General features: G+C 45.3%; 2 protein-coding genes across 3 annotated transcripts in view; one reads left to right on the top strand and one right to left on the bottom strand.

The window, feature by feature from the left end:
- The window catches only part of FAM184B (family with sequence similarity 184 member B), a 122,951-nt gene extending 113,218 nt beyond the window's left edge, over window positions 1-9,733 (bottom strand). Inside the window, exons 1-3 of the mRNA XM_050947443.1 lie at window positions 9,647-9,733; window positions 597-731; window positions 483-500 (exon numbers count right to left, since the gene is read on the bottom strand). The gene's annotated coding sequence lies outside the window, so the exon portion shown is untranslated. The remainder of the gene's footprint in view (window positions 1-482; window positions 501-596; window positions 732-9,646) is intronic.
- Window positions 9,734-11,397: 1,664 nt separating this feature from the next.
- NCAPG (non-SMC condensin I complex subunit G) overlaps window positions 11,398-22,128 on the top strand; it is a 38,392-nt gene continuing 27,661 nt past the window's right edge. The window contains exons 1-7 of one of the 2 annotated variants that reach the window (XM_050947437.1): window positions 11,398-11,484; window positions 11,935-12,047; window positions 12,887-13,093; window positions 14,474-14,702; window positions 15,688-15,833; window positions 17,254-17,338; window positions 18,887-19,079. In XM_050947437.1, the coding sequence (XP_050803394.1) occupies window positions 11,937-12,047; window positions 12,887-13,093; window positions 14,474-14,702; window positions 15,688-15,833; window positions 17,254-17,338; window positions 18,887-19,079 (971 nt within the window). In that variant the 5' untranslated portion in view covers window positions 11,398-11,484; window positions 11,935-11,936. The remainder of the gene's footprint in view (window positions 11,485-11,934; window positions 12,048-12,886; window positions 13,094-14,473; window positions 14,703-15,687; window positions 15,834-17,253; window positions 17,339-18,886; window positions 19,080-22,128) is intronic. The other variant, XM_050947438.1, reaches the window with a different exon arrangement.

Here is a 22,128-nt window from a genome sequence, read left to right as displayed (position 1 = left end):
AATAATTTAGTCCACACTCTGGCTTTGAAAGACCTCTATAGTTTAAACAATCATATTTCTTTTGTGTTACTAGAGCACCAAAACGCACTGAAAACTGGCATTTTTTTTGCACACTACTTTAATGGAAAAAGATGGACAATTTAATTTTTCAGGGTAAATATCTAATGGGATAATATTTACACCACTCCATTCCTGAAAGTTCAGGGTGCTCTACTGTTAAGTATATATTCCTAATGCTTTTTAAAGGATCATTATTTTAGTGGTTCCAGTTAATTCCTTAGAAAATGAAGACCCAGCAAGTACTAATCGTGTGGAGGATTTGTGTGCATCTGTTTTTAATATAACATACAACAACCCATTTATGTTGCAGTACAGTGTGTAAGGCAAAACCCTCAATATGCCTGCTTTTTTGCCCAATATATTAAAGGTCCTTGTGACCCTGGGGCTGCTTCCCTTGTTCCCAACATGTAGATCACACTCACCTTAATCCTGGAACACAGCTGAAAAGATAAAATTGTTTTATTATTTTTGCAGATAAAAAACTGGTATCTTGCCTCAAAAACACTAGTTTGACCCAAAACTGAAACAAGACTGACCTCTGGTGGTCATGTTATATATGGTTGTCTGAATGATTTTCTCATTCTCTTGGAAAGACAGAAGTAAGTGTTCCTCTTCTGGGAAGATATTTGGGGTATGTATTAGATCCTTTTTCTATATACACTGCATCCTTGCTAGAGGGGATAAAAAGAGCATTATTTGGGAAGATTATGTTTGCAAACCACAACATGTTTTGGGTTTCAGTACAATACTTTTGGGAATAAGCTAAAAAATACTATTCATTTCCTGATTGAAGCTGACCAATTTGAATGCAATTGTATGATGAAGAGAACATTTGAAACTCAGGCCAGAGTAATTAAACAAAATACTATAATTTCTCTTATATGATGGCCTAGAATTTCTCCTTCCTAAATATGCAACCCTATAAATAGTGGTAAGTACGTATTAAAACATCCCCCAAAACTCTGCATGAATGTACAGTAAATTTAAGTTCCTAGTGTTCTTGGTCTCCATGATTACACACCCTTTTCTACAATTTTTGTGACTCTGACTCTTTGAGAACCTTCTGAGATTCTCCATTGTTCTGCATGTTGTATAGTCATTTATACCTGTGCAAAGTGGGTGTAAAACATTATTATTCTGGTTTGGCAGTATTTTACACCTGCTTTGTACTCACTCTGTACTAGCGTAAATAACAATGCAAGATGTGAAGCAGGTGAGACTCAGGCTCATTGTGACAAATTCTGTTCACATTAAGATTCTGTTTAAAAGTAGGTGCCTGGGAACATGTTACTGAAACATGATTTGATTGTGTCCATGCTGGCTGGCTGATTTGTGCTAGAAATCATTTTAGCTGGAGCTGCATTTAAAAACTGAGGCCCCGTCTACATTGGCAAGTTTTGGCGCAGGAAAACAGCTTTCTACACTGTAACTCCCGAGAAGTACACACTGCCAAGCCACTTAGTGAGCAGACACTGTGCAGCTGTAGCGCTCTAAAAATACCCACCCCAACAAGAGGCGTAGAGCTTTCTGCGCCGGGGCTACAGTGCTGCAGTGTCAGTGTAGACACCGTGGCTGATCACAGCGCTCCGACTGGCCTCCGGAAGGTGTCCCACAATGCCTGTTCTCACTTCTCTGGTCATCTGTTTGAACTCTACTGCCCCACCCTCAGGTGACCAACTGTCATCCCCACCCCATACATTCCTTTGCAAATCTGAAAGTTCCCTTGCTCTGTGCTCCGTGATTCATGCAATGGTCTCAGCGCATCTTCCCAGGTGGCTAGGCTTGCTCCATGCACCAGGTGATCCCCCGCTTGGAGCAAAGCCGAGCTGCTGGACCTCATCAGCATTGGGGAGAGGAGGCTGTGCAGTCCCAGCTGTGCTCGAGCCATAGGAATTATGATACCTACGGACAGATTTCATGATGCATGATAAAAAGGGGCCATGACTGGGACACATTGCAGTGTAGGGTGAAAGTGAAGTAGCTGCGGAATGCCTACGACAAGGTGCGGGAGGCAAACCACCTGCTGCGCCCATGAACTGCCGGTTCTACAAAGAGCTGGACGCGATACTTGGTGGCAACCTCACCTCCACTGCGAAGGCCCCTGTGGATACTTCGTTGGCTCACGTGCCAGTCGAGAGTGCACCGAGCCAGTAGGAGGAAAACTTGGACGAAGAGAGGGAGGGAGACCCAAAGGCAGAGGATGGCTCAGACGCCAGAGATGCATGCAGTCAGGAGCTCTTTTCTACCCCGGAGGAGCCTAGCCAGTCACAGCTGTCAGATTGTGTTAAAGCGCAAACAGCAGAGGCGGCCCCTGGTAAGTAGATCTGATTTTGGGAATTGCTGAAGTGATTTGTTGCGGGCAGGAGGGTTGCAGAAAGCAGGCTTGTCTCCAACCGCATGCCTAGTCTGACCGGCGGAACAGACTGTTGATTGACTCCCTCACTTCATGGGAACCTCCCTCAGGGATCTCCAGGAAACTCTCTTGGAGATACTGGGCAATCAGCTGCAGCAGGTTCCTTGGCAGAGCTACTTTGTTTCTTGCCCCATTAACAGTAACCTTCCAGCACTGCTCTGCCGTCACGGGGTGGGGATCATTTCTGCACACAGGTGAGCCATCTAGGGGCCAGGGCAGAAGCCACAGACTTGGAGAAGACCCTCCTTTGATTCCCTGCTCACCCTCAGCAGCAAGATATCTTCCATAATGATCCCATCCTGTGGAAAGTGTGTGGACAGGAATGATTATCAGGCCTCCCTCTACAGTGCTGGGTCTCCCCAAGAGCCATGTGCCCAGTGTACAGCAGGGTCTGAGAAGAGTGATGTACCTGCCCCTGCGGTTACTCACCATTTTGGGGGTCTTGTGGCTCATGTGTGCTTGCCTGGGGTCAGCCAGTTAGTGACAGGTGCGTGAGTACTGGCTGTGTTTTAAAGCACTGAATCAGTGTTGTCTGTGTTGCAAACAATACTGCTTCTGTAAAATGTTGCGTTTAAACTTCACAGAGATGACCTTGAGAGGCCAGCCTCCCTTATTGGCGGCAGAACAGCTGCGCAGAATTAGAAAGTGGCCACGAAGAACTAAGGAGGACTTTCCTCCGTGAGATTATGGTGCACTCCACCACTGAGGAACAGGAATTGAAGGAGTGGCGGAACAGCGAGAAGGAAAAAGAAGCCCATTTGTGTAAAGCCATCCACAATGTTACACATGTTGCCCTGGTCTTTTAAAGCAGGATGCGATTAATGGCCCTGCACACTTCCATCAACACAACTCCAGTGGTCGACTTTCCCACTCTGAACTGGCTAGCGACCGATTGGTAGCAGTCTGCAGTAGCCAGCTTCCACAGTGCAATTGCCACGCGCTTCTCCAACGGCAGGACAGCTCTTGTTCTCGTGTCCTTCCACCGCAAGGCTGGGGCGAGCTCATCACACAGTTCCATGAATGTGGCTTTCCTCATGCGAAAGTGCTGCAGCAACTGCTGGTCATCCCAGACGTCCATCACGATGTGATCCCACCACTCAGTGCTTGTTTCCCAAGCCCAAAAGCAGCGTTCCACTATGGTCAGCACCTTCGTGAATGTCACAAGCAATCTCGTGTCATAGCTACTTCACGTAGTGAGATCAATGTCGCACTCCTCTTGCCTTTGTAGTTTAAGGAATAACTCCACTGCCACTTGTGATGTGTCAGTCAAAGTGAGCTGCATACTGTTCAGCAGTTCGGGATCCATTCCTGCAGCCTGAAAGAGGCAGGGCATGCAGTACAGAAACAGTTGAAAGATGGCACCAAATGCAGACGGAAGCACAGGAAGTGCTGGGATACAAAGCAATGCATCACGGGGCCCTGGGACTGGATCCAGGATGTCCCCTGGCCCCCTCTACCTTCCCACAAGTCTTAGTGGCAAAAGAGTAAGAGGTGCTCTGTGGGATAGCTGCTCAGAGTGCAGCGCTGAGATCTTGCATGAAAGATAGTGAAGTTCAGCAGGCCCCTCCTGTCTATTCCATGCAAAATGGTGGGAGAAAATAGATTTACTGGCCATCTCCAACCTCTGAGTGTGGACCTTAGGGGAGGACAGGAATAAACTGAGGGTGTGGAGGACAGATCCTGGGGGAAGTGCATCCCTGGAATTATATGCACCAACAAAGCAAGGGTGGATAAAAAATGATGATTTAAAAAATCAATTAAAAACAGATGTGTTTAATTTAAATTGGATTTGTTTAAATTTAAATTAATACCTTTTTCTCTTTTTTAAATAAAAGCTATTTAAAGATTAAACTTAGTACAATCTATTATAATAATTTAAATAAATTAAAAAATATGTGGCTTCAGTGAACCACTTCAAATTTTAATGAGTTCAAGAGTGCTGCTTTTTTAATTATATGAAGGGAGGTTAACTTTAGAGTTCAACTCAAGCTTTATAAATGTCACAATGTCACGTATTGCATTATCTGTACTATTTTCAGTTTTATCGTGGAACAAATGCTGGTATTTACATTTTTCCAAATGTAAGTACTTTCTGTTGTGCAGGAAAGCTTTTGCCTTAGTTACTACTGAATGGGGAGAGAGAAACGTGGTAAAATGTGATCTATAAAAGCCAGCACACTAGGTGGGGACCCTCCCAAGCTAGCCAGTGGGAGATGATAACAAGAGGTTTGTGTCCTAAATCCTGCCTCTCTGATGGAGATAGGTGCCTAAGTGCAGGCTGCAGGGAGTCACCTATCTTTGCTAGGGATCCACAGCTGGGAGGGGTGGGGGGAGAAGATAAATATTGACCTGCCTGTCTGTCTTCCCTGCAGTGCTCAAAGCCTACATAGCTCCACATAAAACAGGTAATGGTTGGGGGAAGTCTTATAGCCTTTAGCCCAGCACCTACAGTACTCAATTAGGTCACAGAGACTACCAGTTCACGTTTCCCCTCTGTTAGACGAAGGGAAGATATTTGAACAGGGAACTGCCACCTCTCAGGTGAGTGCTCTAATCACTGCCCTATAGAATAGTCAGATGTAGGTTTTCCTTAGTCTCTCCTATTGAAGTTGTTCCACTTTAATTACATTATTAACTAATCAAATATTAATTGGGCCAGAAAAAGAATGACACTGTAGTCCAGTGGCTAGAACGTTCACTTGCAAGATGGCTGAGCCATGTTCAAATACCTTTACCTCACCAGGCGAGGGGGAACCCTGTAGCCTGCAACATCCTGAGCAAGTACCTTAACAACTGAGGCACAGATTATAAGGGAGCATTTCTTCCTTTCTCTACTCCCCCAGGCATTTTGTAAGAGGTTAGGCAGCCTCTGAGCACATGTACTGGATCAGGCTCACAAGGAAGAAAGGCAAGCTAATTAATATATATCTTCCCATGGTTCAATCGTTCTGTGGCTTATGTGGGAGATAGGCAACCAGATGCCTATCATGAGGCTGCAATGTGCATGCCCAAAAGCGGAACCTTAAGTGTGTAGGGAACTCTTATTACAAAAACGTAGCTGCTGAGTGAGTTTAGGTGTCTACAACGTTACATGATAGACAAGTAGAGGTTTTGTGGATTAGGGTTTAGGCACCTAAGTTCTTTTGTGGATCCAGGCCTTCTTTTACAAATTCACATAGTTCCATTTTAAATTCTTTCTCCACATGTCTCCCAGTGCAGAGATAGCAGGTAAATTGTAAAATCAAATGAAAGAAAAAGGAAACAGTGAAGGAAGAAGAGATAGGATAAGTGAGATGACAAATGTGTCCTTTGTAGGACCTGCTTTCTACTAAGGATAAAAAGAAAGGTAAAGAAACAAAATATTTATAAAGGGTTCTCTAAGATGGGGAGCCTGCCCTTTCATACAGTCTCTGGAGATTGACCTAATTAAAATTCAGTCTTTTAATGTGTTACCTCCAAAAAACACAGTGTTTTATTAATTTCAAATTAAACTTTTGGAGAAAATGTTTATTACATATGGCGAAACCCTCCCCTCAGAATATTAAGGAGCTCAGTAAAACACAAATATTAGTCTGGAAACTCAGAGTAAAGGTTACACAAAGAAAAGATCCAAGCTTTGGAAGAAATGGAACTGTTCATCCAAACAACCTTCAGTTAGCACCTACCATCCTTCAGTTAGCACCTACCCTCTGCAGATGCCTTATGGACTCTGCCAGACATGAGGATGTTTTCATAAGGATTCTAAAAAGTTTGCAGCCTAGAGCTGTCAATACTCTAAATTCACTTTATTTGGATAGCTTGCCTATAGAGTTGAGCAGTTCTTGGAAATATGGCTTTAATATTGTAGGTTATTATTTAAAATATTCCTGCATTTTGAAGTTTAGACATGACTTCCTCAACCACTCTCATAAAGCAGCACTGGGGTTTGATGGTCTTATTCAATCTCTCCTATCTATAAAAGCCTAAACTTGTTTAGTCATTGGAATAAAAACATACCATTTCCAGGCAGTTGGTGTGTGCATTCATCCAATAAGACCTAATTTTGCCACCTGGCCAAGTTCAGCTTTTACTAAAGTTATTTTTGCAATAATCGCTGGGCAATAGTCAATATGAGCTGAACTCCATCAGAGACAAGGAAATCACCCTAACCCTTCCTACTGTATGGCTGAATTTGATTCTTTCATAAATTTCAGGTAACTGGAACATCTGTATTATTTTATCAATATACCTTGTAGAGGGATTTTCACCTCCATACTCTAAAGAGTCCACTGAGTTCCCTCTAGCCATTATTCTTCCCATTGGCTGTATCTGAGCTCCCTCTATGGGACAGCTGGGAGTGAGCCTCCTAGGATATACCTACACTGCAATAAAACACACACTGGCTGGTCTGGGTCAGCTGGCACTGGCTCACGGGGCTCAGGGTGGATGCTGTGTAAACATACCCTCAGTCTCCTCAACACCAGACAAGTAGCACAGTAATGCCAATATCAAGTGGTAACAAATCATGAATTAAGTGTCCCCAAAAACATAAAATGTTGAAAAGTGTGTGTGTGTGGGGGGGGTGGGGAACGGTTGTACTTATCCGCTCATTTTTGAGCCTTTTTAATTTTTTCATATAGGCTAGAAACATTTTTTAAATGAAAGCTGAGATTCTCACAACATCATAGGAATGCAGGGCTGGAAGGGACCTTGAGAAGTCATCAAGTCCAGCCCCCTGCCTTGTGGCAAGACCAAGCAAATGTAGAGCATCCCTGACAGGTGTTTGTCCAACCGGTTTTTAAAAGCTTCCAATAACGGGGACTCTATGACCTCCCTAGGAAGCCTATTCCAGAGCTTAACAACCCTTATAGTTAGGAAATAAATGGAGAATATTGATCCCTGTTCTGTTTATAACAGTCTTTAACATATAAGACTATTAGCAGGTCGTGCCTCAGTCTTTTTTTCTCAAGACTAAATGTGCCCAGTTTTTTCAACCTTTCCTCATATTGTACATCAAGTTTTCAAAACCTTTAGACATCATTTTTGTTGCTCTCTTCTGGACTCTTTCCAATTTGTCCACATCCTTCCTAAACTGTGGCACCCAGAATTGAACACAGTATTCCAGCTTACAGGGATAATTACCTCTTGTGTCTTACATACAACCTTCCGGTTAACCTCCCTGCCCCAGAATCATATTAGCCTTTTTTGCAGCTGCATCACATTGATGACTCATATTCAGTTCATGGTCCACTACAACCCATAGATCCTTTTCAGGAGTAATATCGCCTAGATGACAGTTTTCCCTATTTTGTAGTCATGCATTTGATTTTTCCTTCCTTATAATGCGATTCCAGGAGCTGGACCTTGATTACGAGGCTTGTTATAAAATAAAGAGCTGGCAATGTCAGAAGCAGACACTGACACCCATTGTTTAGGGTAGGGTAGGGAACCTTATTTTCTATCAGGGGCCATTGACCCACAGAAAAAATTAATTGTGGGCCACATGCAGCCCCATGGGAGGACACAGAGGCTTGGGGCTTCCCATAGGGTAGTTAACTTTCTGATTGCACAAAACACCCCTGCCCCTTCTGAGGCCCTGCCCCCCACTCACTCCGCTCCAGTCCCATCCCTCAGTCGCTTGCTCTCCCCCACCCTCACTCACTTTCACTGGGCTGCGGCAGGTAGTTGGAGCGCAGGAAGGGGTGAGGGCTCCAGCTGGGGGTGCGGGCTACATGATTAAAGCCAGAAATGGGTTCAGGGTGCAGGAGGCGGCACCGGGCTGGGGCAGGGGGTGAGTGCTCCAGCTGGGGGTGCAGGCTCTGGGGTGGGGTGGGGGGTGTCATAAACAGATAGCTAAGGGTTAATGTCTCTTTCACCGGAAGCACCTGACCAGAGGACCAATCAGGAAACTGGATTTTTTCAACTTTGGGTGGAGGGAAGTTTGTGTCGGAGTCTTTGTCTGTCTGCCTGCTTTCTCTGAGCTTTGGAGAAGTAGTTCTGTTTTCTAATCTTCTGTTTCTAAGTGTAAGGACAAAGAGATCAGATAGTAAGTTATATGGTTTCTTTTCTTTGGTATTTGCATGAATATAAGTGCTGGAGTGCTTTGATTTGTATTCTTTTTGAATAAGGCTGTTTATTCAATATTCTTTTAAGCAATTGACCCTGTATTTCGTCACCTTAATACAGAGAGACCATTTGTATGTATTTTTCTTTCTTTTTATATAAAGCTTTCTTTTAAGACCTGTTGGAGTTTTTCTTTACTTCCGGGAAATTGAGTCTGTACTCACCAGGGAATTGGTGGGAGGAAGAAATCAGGGGAGATCTGTGTGTGTTGGATTTGTTAGCCTGATTTTGCATTCCCTCTGGGTGAAGAGGAAAGTGCTTTTTGTTTCCAGGACTGGGAACGGAGAGGGGGAGTCACTCTGTTTGGATTCACAGAGCTTGTTTCTGTGTATCTCTCCAGGAGCACCTGGAGGGGGAAAGGGAAAAAGGATTATTTCCCTTTGTTGTGAGACTCAAGGGATTTGGGTCTTGGGGTCCCCAGGGAAGGTTTTTCAGGGGGACCAGAGTGCCCCAAAACACTCTAATTTTTTGGGTGGTGGCAGCAAGTACCAGGTCCAAGCTGGTAACTAAGCTTGGAGGTTTTCATGCTAACCCCCATATTTTGGACGCTAAGGTCCAAATCTGGGACTAAGGTTATGATAGGGGGATGAGGTGTTTGGGATGAAGGTGGGAGCTCTGGGCTGGGGCCAAGGGGATTGGAGTGCAGGAGCAGGCTCAGGGCTGGGGCAGGGGGTTGGGGTGCAGGAGGGGGTTTGGGGTCTGAGCTCTGACTAGGCAGCACTTACCACAGGCAGCTCCCGATGGGTGGCACTGTGGGGTTAAGGCAGGCTCCCTGCCTGCCCTGACTCTAGGTGACTCCCAGAAGTGACCGGTATGTTTAGCCCTTAGTCAAAGGCGCAGCCAGGTGCCCTGATCGCTCCTGTGCCTAGGGGCCACAGGGACATGCTGGGCGCTTCTGGGAGCTGCACAGAGCCAGGGCAGGCAGGGAACCTGCCCAGGGCCGGTGCAAGGAAGTTTCGCGCCCTAGGCGAAACTTCCACCTTGCGCCCCCCCTCATCCCTGCAGCAGCTCCCCGCCTGCCCCCCACCCCTGGCCTGAGGAGCCCTGTGGTACCTCCCCACCCCAGCTCACCTCTGCTCTGCATCCTCTCCAAGCAGGACTGCGCAGTGGAACCCCTGGGCTGGCGGCTGCCGGCAATGGTGTGCTGACCCAGGGGACATCCCTGGGTTGCCAGCAGCGCGCCAGGGCAGCCCAGAGGATTCTGGGGCCCTAGGGTCTTCGGTGGCGGGGGGCCCCTGCTTTGGCGGTAATTTGGCGGCGGGGGGCCCTTCTGCTCTGGGACCCGGCGCCGAAGTGCCCAGGAGACCCGCTGCGGGGCCCCCCCAATGCCGAATTGGGACCAGCTGCCGAAGTGCAGCCGGGTCTTCAGCGGTAATTCTGTGGCAGAGGGCCCCCGCCGCGGGTCTCCGGAGCACTTCGGCGACTGGTCCCAGAGCGGAAGGGCCCCCCGTCGCTGAATTACTGCCGAAGATCGGGCTGCATGTCGGCAGCGGGTCCTGCTTCGGCGGTAATTCACCGGCGGGGGGTCCTTCCGCCCCGGAGCGGAAGGACCCCCCTGCCAGCGAGGACCGGGAGCAGAAGAAGCTCCAGGGGCCAGGGCCCCGCGAGAGTTTTCCAGGGCTCCTGGAGCAAGTGAAGGACCCTGCTCCAGGGGCCTCGAAAAACTCTCGTGGGGGCCCCTGCGGGGCCTGGGGCAAATTGCCCCTCTTGCCCCCCTCTCTGGGGGGCCCTGCTGGCGCGCTGACCCACAGGAAGGCCTGGGCTGCTGGCTGCTGTGGCGGCGCGCTGACCCAGAGGAAGCCCTGGGCTGCCGGCAACGGCGCACTGACCCGGGGGACTCCCTGGGCTGTCGGCTGCCGCGGCGGCGCCCTGACCTGGGGGGACCCCCTGGGCTGCCGGCAGCTCAAACTCCCTCTCTGTCCCAGCAGCAGCGGCTGCTCAACCATTTAAAAAAAAATTGGGGGGCGCTTTTTGGCACCCCCAAATCTCAGCGCCCTAGGCAACCGCCTAGTCCGCTTAAATGCACCGGCCCTGAGCCTGCCTTAGCCCTGCTGACTGGGCTTTTAAACAGCCTGGCAACCCTCGCTTCCCCCTGCACAGGGGCCAGCCGGCGCTCACGGCTCCAGTCCTGCGGGGGAGCACCAAGGCTCAGAGATCCTGGCCCGCGGCACCAAGACTTGCTGTGGTCCAGACGAAATTAAGCAGTGGGTCGGATGCGGCCCAGGGGTTTAAGGCACCGCTCAGGGCACTGACCGATGCCCAGATGTAACAGACATGATGGATGTGGTACCCCCACCCCACTGACAGCCTTGGCAATCTGCACCAAGCGGTAGGGGTGCGGAACAGCTTTTACAATGGCAGTGCTGAGCGCCACTGAACCAAACTATCCCCCCCTTCGTTCCAGCAGCGCCTATGCCGCCAGAGGGGCACGTCTGCTCTTCGTTCACTAGAACCCCAGCGCCCCGCCCGCCCTGCCCCACAAGCTGCGTAAAACCCAGCTGGCCCCCCACCGTCCGCGGTTCACACCGATCCCCTCCCGGGCGGCTGTTCCTATGACTGTACCCCCTCCCCCTACCGCCAGACTCGCCATCTCCCGGCTGTTCCTACAACTGCACCTCCCCCCCTCGGCTGTTCCCACTACTACACAGCCCGCTAGTCAGAACTCTCCCGGCTGTTCCTGCGACTACTCGGCCGCTCGCCCTCCCACGGCTGTTTTTGCTAGTGTCTCCTCCCCCTTCCGGCTTTTCGCTCTCGGACCGGAATCCTCGCGAGACTGCTCGTGGCGCTCGTGACCAATTTGAACTGGGTAACGGCAGCGGCGCGGGAGCTGTGGCCACACGCGAGGCCCGGCGCGGGGCTGACACGGACCGACGCGATAGATCGGCGCTTCCCAGCTCGGGGCCCGGCAGGTGAGAGGCGCCCGTTCCCTGGAGGGGGGGTGTTATCGCCTGAATCCCCTTGTGTCCCCTACTCCCGCGTCCTGCTCCCGGCACGCGAGTCCCCGGGGTCTCGCAGCTGCTGCCGCCGCCGCCCCTTCCTTCCGCACGGGCGGAGCGGCGCTGTGGGGAGCGGGCTGGGCTGGGCTGGAGGCAGGCGCTGTGGGGACGGTCAGTCGAAACTACTTGGCGAACGCGACACAAATTTGCAAAGACTTGGGAACTTTGTTTTATTATTATTTTTTGCGCGTGAGCTCTTGGCTGCAAACAGCCCCCCGTCGCCCCCCGCTCTGCCGGCAGCTCGAGCCGCTTGGCCCGAGTGGTCCGTGCACATGAGCAGGGCTGCGCGGGTTTTCTGGGCCCTGCAGCGATCCCGTCATGTTCCCAGCGCCCCTGGTAAATGACGCGCTCGTATCTCCCCAGCAATGGGAGCGGAGAAGAAGCTGCTGCAAATCAAAGATGCGTTCGAGATGGCTCAGAAACCTCATCAGAACCATGCAAAGCTAGTGGCAGCCTTGAAGCGTACCTACAATCAGGTGAGTATCCTCCTAGGGGTTGTCCACAGGAGGAACAGAGGTGGGGAGAACACATTTTAAAATGCTAATTGAACTACAGACCATCACCAACCTCCACACCTTCGTGTCTAAGTGCAACTTGTGCTTCTTTTGTGTGGCCTAGTGGACAGAGCACTGGACTCAGGAGAACTGAGGTCTAGTCCCAGCTCTGTCACTGGCCTTCTCAGTGACCATGGGCAAGTCACTTCCCTGCCCCATGCCTCAGTTTCCTCATCGGTAGAATAGGGATAATACTGACTCCCTTTATAAAACATTTTGAGCTATGTGGATGAAAAACAAATTAGGTATTATTATTTGACCTTGTTTTCTCTAACATGCATAGCAGCGTGTACATTTAAAAAACCTAAACCAAAGCTCTGTCAAAAAACAGTACGCTGCACTGCACACGCAATTCTCCCCCAGGGAAGAAGATGAGAGAGAGAGAGAGAATGAACATCATATGACCGATATCACTCACATTGTCTAATGCACTATTGGAAAGTACTCGGGCACTACAGAGATGAAGTGGTATAAGAACCTCTGTAGACTGGTGTAGACACACCAAGTTGTAGTTTTAACATTTTAGCTTCTTGAGCTGAGCTTACAGGGGAGCCTAGATTTCAGACTATGGCATAAATTGTGACAGCTCAGTTACTAAGCAGGACATTTTGCTGAAAGCACATTATACAGTGGATCTGTGCTTACTGTTTTAGACCTATAAGGACCTAAATGGGAGCTGCCTATCTGAGACACCACCTCTTTGCTTTTCTGTGATAATGTCATGGAAAGATTGTTAACGTTCTGTGTTTGATATATTTCAGTTGAAGGATAAGATGGTTTTTCATGAGGAGTTTGTTCATTACCTTAAGTATCCTATGATAATCTACAAGCGGGAACCAGCAGTGGAACAAGTGATAAATTTTGCAGCTAAGTTTGTTACTTCATTTGATCAGCTGGAGAAAGAAGATGGTAATGAGGAAGAAGAAGAAAACTCACTTCTGAGTTATTTGTTTAATTTTCTGCTTGAGGTACCATGACAACATTTATCAAATTATTAATGTGATGGTGAAATCTCCATCTGAGGGAAAATCTTGGCATTGTAATGTGCTTACCAAGTGAACAATATATAAATCTAAGGCCTGGTCTAAACTTAAGTTTTATTGGCTCAGGTAGGTTAGGGGAATTATTTTTTTTTTATTATTATTTTTGCCTGATGTAGCTATGCCAGTAAAAGCCCCAGTGCAAATGCACTCAGATCTGTATAAAAGTTCTTATACCAGTATCGTTTATGCCAATTCCCTAAATAGGCATAAACTACACCTCTACCCCGCTATAACACGACCCGATATAACACAGGTTCTCATATAGTACAGTAGCAGCGGGGCACCAGCAACTCTTTAAAGGGTCTGGGGCTCCAGCTGCTGCAGGGAGCCTAGAGCCCTTTAAATCACCACTGGAGCCCTGCTGCCGCTACCTAGGGCTGCAGCAGCGAGGCTCGGGCAGCGCTTTAAAGGGCCTGGGGCTTCCTGCAGCCAGAGCCCTGGGCTTTTAAAATCACCGCTGCAGCCCTGCCACCGCTATCCTGATATAACAGCGTTTAACCTATAACGCGGTGGGGATTTTTGGCTCTCCATGGCCGTGTTATATCTGGGTAGAGGTGTATATTGTTTATAAGCACTGCCATACAGATATATTATGTCTGCACTAGGAGAGTTTTGCTGGTTTAAGTATACCAGTGTAGTTAAACCAGCAAAACTTTCTCATGTAGATCTTGCCTAAATAGGACATTCATTACTGTACTATTTTATTATTATTTTAATTAAATTTAATTTCCAGTAACAAGAAATCACAAATAAGTATGTTTGCTTTTGAAACTGGTAGCTTCAGAAAACTAAAAAACTTTTTTTTTTTGGGAAGGGATTGTTCATGTCACTATGATGGCCAATCAAAATTGGTACTACTAATTGCTACTAAAACAGAATGTTTTTTTTCCCACATTTTCAAAGAACAATCAAGCTCTTTGTATTCAGTTTTGGTTCATTGGAGGCTGTGAGAAAGCACATTATAGTTAGTGTTGTATTATATTTTTTAGGAAATACTTGTTCTTTTGTAGCTTAAGGCCCAAATCCTACAAAGACTTAGCTTAATTTTACTACCATGATTTCTGCGGTAATGCTCGTTAAGCATATGTGTAAGTCTTTGTAGATATACAGTCTAAGTTGTGATTTGTTGTCTATAGAGTAAAAATGTGTATTTGTTGTGTACTCGCAACAAATTAAGTAGCTCTACATCAGTATCTATGTGTGATGTAAAGATGAGAGAAAGTTATGCATGACTTGTTTATTATATCGTAATTGTGGTCAAAATCATAACCCTTTGGCCACTGTCTTGATGACTTTTGTTTTTAGTCTCACAGTGCGAACAGCCATGCTGTTAGACTTCGAGTGTGCCAGCTTGTTAATAAGCTTTTGGGAAGTATGCCAGAAAATGCCCAGATTGATGATGATCTCTTTGATAAAATTAATGAAGCCATGCTAATTAGATTGAAGGATAAGATTCCAAATGTGAGACTCCAAGCTGTACTGGCATTGGCTAGACTTCAGGATCCCAATGATGAGAACTGTCCTGTGGTTAATGGTGTGTTTATATACTTTTTATAATCTTTCTTTTAGTAAGCACAGTTGACTTAATCTCTTCTAAAATTTTCTTTGTAAGTATTGACTAAACCTGTAATACTATACAAAAATGTAGCTGATTTGTTTATTAATTCTATCAATGCAATAGTGTGTGTGTGTGTGTGTGTGTGTGTGTTTGTATAGAGAGAGAGAAATAAATAAAAATAGGATAGAAAATCTTTGAATAAGTACATTTTAAATGTTACAGAACATATTAAACTAGTTAACCTGGTAGCATAAAGGGTCATATAGAAAAACACAAATCAAAATAAAGATTTTAGCCCAAGAGATTGCCAGCCAAAAGGTCAAACCAAGTAGCCCTCAGTAATATTGCATGGACAAATAACAGACATTTTAAATGCCCCCAAAAGGACGAGAGAAATGAGATTAACAGATGAAGTAATGCAAAGTAAAAAATCAGGATAAGCCTGCCAAAACAAGTGGGCTTTTTGTTGTGCCTGAAATCAACTGGTGAAGATTGCAGTCCTTGTATATGGGAGAGTTCCACAATAAAAGACCCTGCTTGAGGCTTGGTCTTGAGGGAAGCTGAGGGCTGGGACTCTGACACAAAAGATCATTGCTTGTTATAGCAGCAAAGAATCCTGTGGCACCTTATAGACTAACAGACGTTTTGGAGCATGAGCTTTCGTGGGTGAATACCCACTTCCTCAGATGCATGCAAAACGTCTGTTAGTCTATAAGGTGCCACAGGATTCTTTGCTGCTTTTACAGATCCAGACTAACACGGCTACCCTCTGATGCTTGTTATAGTTAGGTATTAGAGTATTCTACAAAGTTTCTACAGCATAAGGGATATACAGAGAGAATTTTTAATTGATTTGAACTATTTCTCTCCTTGTGTTTGCAAGCATCTAGTAGATGGGTTTTCTTTTATTATATGAATATTTTTTAAGAAACAATGCTAATGACTGATATTTTCTTTTCAGTTTACAATGCTTTGCTTGAAAATGATTCAAATGCAGAAGTGAGGCGTGCAGTGTTGTCATGTATTGCCCCATCAGCTAAGACTTTGCCAAAAATTGTAGGCCGCACTATGGATGTAAAAGAGGCTGTCAGGAAACTGGCATATGAGGTAAACAGGTATCTTAATTTCAGTTCCAAGATTTTAAGAGATTTAGTGTGTGTTTTTATAAAGCTTATAAGGTATTTCCAGTAAGAAAAGTAGCTAAAATGGTTAGTATGTTCAGTTACCAGAAAAGTCACTGCATAAGAGAGTGATACATTAAAGGAATCTTTCAGCTAGCATCTCCTGAATCTTTAGAAAAAGTATTCAGTTTTTTCCTTCATGATATAACCTTTGTGGAACTCCATTGTAAAAAGTAGTGTATGGTAGAGTACATGGGGTCTAGAGCCCAGCTCTTCAGGAACAGAAAGCATAAATAGTCCATCCCCCTACTACCTATTAGTCTCTACCCATCAGCAGGTGTGGCTGTGAATCAAACTTTATATCTGTGTATATATAGATATTGTTTCCTAAAACCTGGCTGTTGGTGTGGTACTTGTTTGGAGTGCTTTTTGTACTATTGTAATATGAATGACTAGTAGTAAGGTGGCACCCACATGTGCTAAGTTCTGTAAAACACAAAAGAGAAAACGCTTCCTGTCTCAAAGAGCTTACAGTCTGAAGGAGAAGAAACTATCACATACAAGCAAATATTTGGGATGATGACTAACAAATGTTAATTATATCTGAAATAGTTTCTGTCTTATAGAGTCCCTCAATAATCTAAATTGTTTGTGGACTTGGAAGAAAAAAAATTGGGTTTAAGTAATGTAGCAGTCTTGTTTCTATCATTGTAGACAGGTTTGGCTTCTCTGTTTAGTGCTTTAAATGAAAGTTGCTCTTAATTAGAGTGTTACTTGTGAATCTTTTCCGTTAAGCCAAGAAGGAAAGAAGACTTAAGCTCCAATTCTGCACTGAGAACTAAGCAGAGCTGTGTTGAAGAAAAATGAAGTGTGTGTGGGAGGTGGGGTGGGGGGGTGCAAGGGAGGGGTGAAGGGAAGGTCTGGCTGTTCAGTTAAGAATCATATATATCAGTGCCTTATTAGTGTGTCTAGGATTATGGGAAGAAGGCTGACTTATAGTTGCTGTAGAAACAATAAATCACTGTTTTTCAAACTTTTGTACTGGTGACCCCTTTCACATAGCAAGCCTCTGAGGTGATCCCCTCTTATAAATTAAAAACACATTCTTATATATTTAAAATTATAAATGCTAGAGGCAAAACAGGTTTGGGGTGGAAGCTGACAGCTTGCACCCCCATGTAATGACCTCGTGACCCCCCTGAGGGATCCCGACCCCCAGTTTGAGAACCCCTGCAATAAATTAATTTTCTAACTGTGTGTGTTTAAATTCTTAAATATTCTGTTAAGGTTTTTAGTGTTCAGAACCATGATGAGCGTTTGAGGTGTTGAATTTCAAGTTGCTGGATGTAATTTGTAGACACTCATTTGATAGTCAAATACCAATGTTTGCTTAATATTTTTTTAAGGTTTTGGCAGAAAAAGTTCACATGAGAGCTTTGTCCATAGCTCAGAGAGTAAAACTATTGCAGCAAGGACTGAATGACAGATCTGGTGAGAGAAATATTTGAATTTCTGAGTGTATTTTGGCTTATAGGGTATCCATTCCTTTCTTAAATGTTTATTTTTCAGGTATTTAAAAAAATACTGTAAAAGATAATGTGGAAGATATAATATAGAAGCCGCCTGAAGTGAGCGCCACCTGGAGCCCACATCCCCTCCCGCGCCCCAACACCCTGCCCAGCCCAGAGTCCTCTCCCACACCCAAGCTCCCTCCTGAAGTCTGCAACCCAACCTCCTGCCCCAGCCCAGAGCCCCTTCACACACTCCAAACCCCTTGTCCACAGTCTGGAGCCACTTCCTTCACTCCAAACCCCTCATCCCCAGCCTCACCCCCTCCCATACCCCAAACCCCTGGCCCAGCCCAGAGCCCCCTCCTTCACCCCAAACCCCTCATCCCCAGCCTCACCCCCTCCCATACTCCAAACCCCTGGCCCAGCCCAGAGCCCCCCCTGCACCTCAAACTCCTCATTCACGATCCCACCCCAGAGTCCACACCCCCAGCCAGAGCTCGTACCCCAAACTCTTCCCCCAGCCCAGTGAAAATGAGTGAATGGTGGGGGAGAGTGAGTGATGGAGGGAGAGGGGATGGAGTGAGCAGGGGCGGGGTGTCTGAGAAGAGGTGTGGCAGGGCAAGGGTGTTTGGTTTTCTGCAAATAGTTGGAAACTCTAGTTTTTCTAGATGTATTGAGCAGAGTAAACTCAGTCCATAACTTTAGCATTACACTCTAGATTATTAGATCTGATGCTAAATTCAGAAGAGCAGTTCTGCAATCCTTGTTTATCTTGCTGTAGCTATCACTTCTCAGACCTTCCTATTAATTTGGGAAATGCTAGGTATATACCACAAGTAGGTCTGTATGGACAGATTTAAAAAAGGAGTTACTTTATGGTAATTGTGGGTTCTTCAAGCTGTTTTATCCATGTCTCATGTATCTCTCTGTCCCCACTCCTTTGGAGTTCATTTCTTTTGATATTTGGAATGTATGAGGGAATCGAGAGGTTGGGGTGCTCTGCTGTATGTCGTCTCGTGGGGGAGAAGAAGCACAGAAACCCAAAACACAAGCATGGCCAGCGGAACATGGCTGGTCAAGAGATTGTAATCTCACACACATGCTGTTTGTGCACACCACAAGTGGGATCCACACAGACAAAACATCTAGAAGGACTACAGTTCTCATAATAACATAAGAATTGCCATATTGGGTCAGACCCAGGGTCCATTTTGCCCAGTATCCTGTCTTCTGACAATGGCTGGCCCAGATACTTCAGAGGGAATGAACAGAACAGGGCAGTCAAAGGTTTAGGGACAGCCAGACCATGGGGTAATATGGCCATCTTAACTAATAGCCATTGGTGGATCTGTCCACCGTTCCTTACAGTAATGTAAGTAGCTGCTCCTTTTCTACAGTAGTACCATATCAACTTTTGTTTCCTTATGGTCTTCATGTATGCATTAGTTTCTAAGACCCCTGGAGTATCAAAAGTATGTGGGAAATATACTTAATCCTGTGAATATAGATTCAATTCTTCTATGAATAGATGCTGTTAAGGAGGTGGTGCAGAAGAAACTTCTTCAAGCCTGGTTACGGTTGACTGAGGGGGATGTCCTAGAATTGCTTCACCGGTTGGATGTAGAAAACTGCCCCAAAGTGGCTGTCTCAGTGCTTAATGCCATGTTTTCATTATCTCCACTTAGTAACTTAGTTCAAAACTGCAAAAACCTTGATAACAGGTATGTGAATCAGCCCTGTGTATCTAAAAGATTTAAAATTTTTTCATTCACCTTTCAGCATGGGATTTCAGTTTGAGGCCTTTTTATTGGGAAAGGAGAAACTGTTCTATGTGCTGGGAAGTGAAGTCAGTGAACATCGTGGTGATTATTATACTTTTGACCATCTTTAATGTCTGTCTTCTCTTTTTTTTAAATTGTTATTTAAAAGGGCCAGTTTCACAAAGTTTAAAACATTTGAGCCAAATCAGCTAGGAGAATTAAATAGAAAAATGTCAGTGATAATTAGAAAGTGTTTGTTTAAGAACATGTTACTACATGCCTAGGAAGTCACAATCCCACTATTGAGAGAGAGAAGGCTACATTGGTTAACAGAACAGCATGACTTAGAGGGGAAGTTCAAGCAGCATACAAAATAATATACAGCAAAAGGAAAAAAGAGGAAGTTGATAGCAATGAATGTATAGTAGAAACTGGAAATTGTAAAAAATTGATAAGGGAAGCAAAAGGTCACAAGGATAATGCTATAGTCAGCAGAACTTCTGCTGACTATAGCATTATCCTTGTGACCTTTTGCTTCCCTTATCAATTTAAGGACCGTAAAGGGGGGAGGTGTGTGTGTGTTTCTTTTTTTTTTAAGCATTATGAACAAAACGAACCTTAACAATGGTAATTGTCCTTACTCAATGGTAGTGGCAGAATTGTCAATAGTGCAGAAGAGTTAGAAGTGTTTAATAAATTGTTCTATTTTTCTCCCCAAATGCAAATCATGTCCGATTCAAGGAGTATGAAATACTTTCATTCCAATAGTAGCTTCGGAGGATATTAAACGGCAGCAACTAAAGTTATATGTTTTTAAATCAGCAGCTCTGGATAACTTGCATCCAAGAGTTTTAAAAGAGCTGGCTGAGGAGTTACCTGAATTGCTAATGCAGGGGGTCCCCTGTATATATCGGGGTTGCATTATTGAAAAGAGCAATGGATACCGAAACGACATATACAGGGGAATTTTTCCCCATAAGAAATAATGGAATGGGCAGGAGGCATTCACAACGTCCACTACACTCGCCTATGACAATGCTCTTTTCATCTAAACTGTACCTTTTTTACAATGATAGGTTACACATTACACATTTTACACATAAAACATTGTATAAAATAATATAGTTAACTCTGCTAACACTGTTCAAACACATAGAACATTTTAATATAGTAATACAGTATAAAAATGTCAATTACATTAAACTTAGGTAGGAGTGGTGGCTAAGTTTTCGTGTGCTGGCTTTTCCGTGGCTGGCTTTTTGGTTGCAGAGGACTTAAAAAAGGATTTTTGTCGACATCTGCTCTCCTGCATGAATCTTTGAATGCTAGATCTCCCTGTAGTAAGCCACTGCATCATTGAGAGCCCTGGAGACTTTGGCAGACCGTTCATCTAGTCCATAGGCTGCAGCAATGACTTGGTGTTGGGTGGCAAAAATGGGACCTTGACGTTCAAGCAGAGAGCTTCATAGTCCAATTCGTGGGCACTTGCGTTATCCAACAGAAGGAGAATCTTAAAGGCCAACTTTTCCTTCTGACAGTAAGCCTTAAATTCAGGGACAGCATGGTCTACAAACCAGTCATGGAAAATATTGTGTCTCATCCAGGCCTTTCTGTTAGAGTTCCAAATCACAGAGAGAGGAAACTTGACGTAGCCCTTCACTGCTCTTAGGTTTTCACTGTGGTAGACAAGCAAGGGCTTCAGCTTGTAATTGCCTTCTACATTTCCCTCAGGTAGAAGGGTTAAGCGGTCTTTTGAGGCTTTGAATCCAGGAGCAGTCTTCTTGTCACGAGAAATATAAGTCTTTATTGGCATCTTCTTTCAGTAAAGGCCTGTCTTGTTGATGTTAAAAACCTGTTTTGGAGAGTAGCCTCCTTCTGAAACAATTGTGTTTAGCTGCACTGGAAACATTTCAGCTGCTTCTTTATCTGCGCTAGCTGCTTTTCCTGTGAGTTTTACATTATGTAAATTGGCACGCTTCTGAAATCCATGGAACCACCCATGACTAGAACTGAAGGTCTCTTTTTCTGCTGTTGAGCTCTCCCTCTCTTTCTTTTAAATCGTTATACAGGCTTTTGGCCTTCTCCTGAAACAGGCTTAAACTCACAGATGTTTTCTTTTCATGGAGGTCATCAATCCAATCAGCCAGCAAACATTCAATTTTCTCCAATGTACTGATTCTCTGTTTCATTATCTTCATTGATGACAATTTTGTAGCACTTCTAGTGCTTTTACGAATTCGATCAGCACTCTTAAAAATTGAGCGTACTGTCGAAGCAGGCAAAATAACAATATGAGCAATGTCGGCTGCATGCTCACCTCTTTCAATACACTTTATAACATCTAATTTCACTTCTAATGTTACACTCTGACGTTCCCTTAGACACAGGCCCACTCTTAACACTTTGAATGCATTTTGCACCCATGATGGGCACTGTACAGCCACTTAATCTTAGCATTTATAAAGCACTGTTCAAAGGGCTTTACGGAATGTTATCAGATTAATTTTCACAGCAGCCCTGTGGAGTAGGCAGTTATGTACCGCTATCCCCATATGACAGTGGAAGGAGCACTACTTGGGAGGTATACAGGACAGTACTGTACAGGGCCGCCCTGCCTCTTCCTGCCCCCCCCTCCACTCCCACCCCACCTCATCCCACCCAGTTCCACCCTCTCCTCCGAGCACCCCATCCCCACTCCTCCCTCTTACCCCCTCCCGTGTGCCTCCTGAACACGCCTAATGTCTGATTGGCGGCAGGCAGGAGGCACTGGGAGGGAGGGAGGGGCATGGACACTAGTACTGTACTGTACAATACGGGGAACCAATTCATGTCGGTCCTGATCCATGCAAACGATGGATATGTGGATCAGGATCAGGACTAACGTGAATCGGAACATGTTTCCCTTTTGATTAGTGATGGATATCCAAAACAACAGATAAAGGGGAGACTTATACTGAGGACCCTCTGTGTTGATTTTTTAAAAAAATTATTATTTTTAATAAGTCTTGAA

This window comes from Gopherus flavomarginatus, chromosome 3 (assembly GCF_025201925.1).
Source record: "Gopherus flavomarginatus isolate rGopFla2 chromosome 3, rGopFla2.mat.asm, whole genome shotgun sequence".
Taxonomy (NCBI): Eukaryota; Metazoa; Chordata; order Testudines; family Testudinidae; genus Gopherus; species Gopherus flavomarginatus.
The sequence above is the reverse complement of the archived record's forward strand: the minus strand, read 5'-3'. Positions and strand labels throughout refer to the sequence as shown.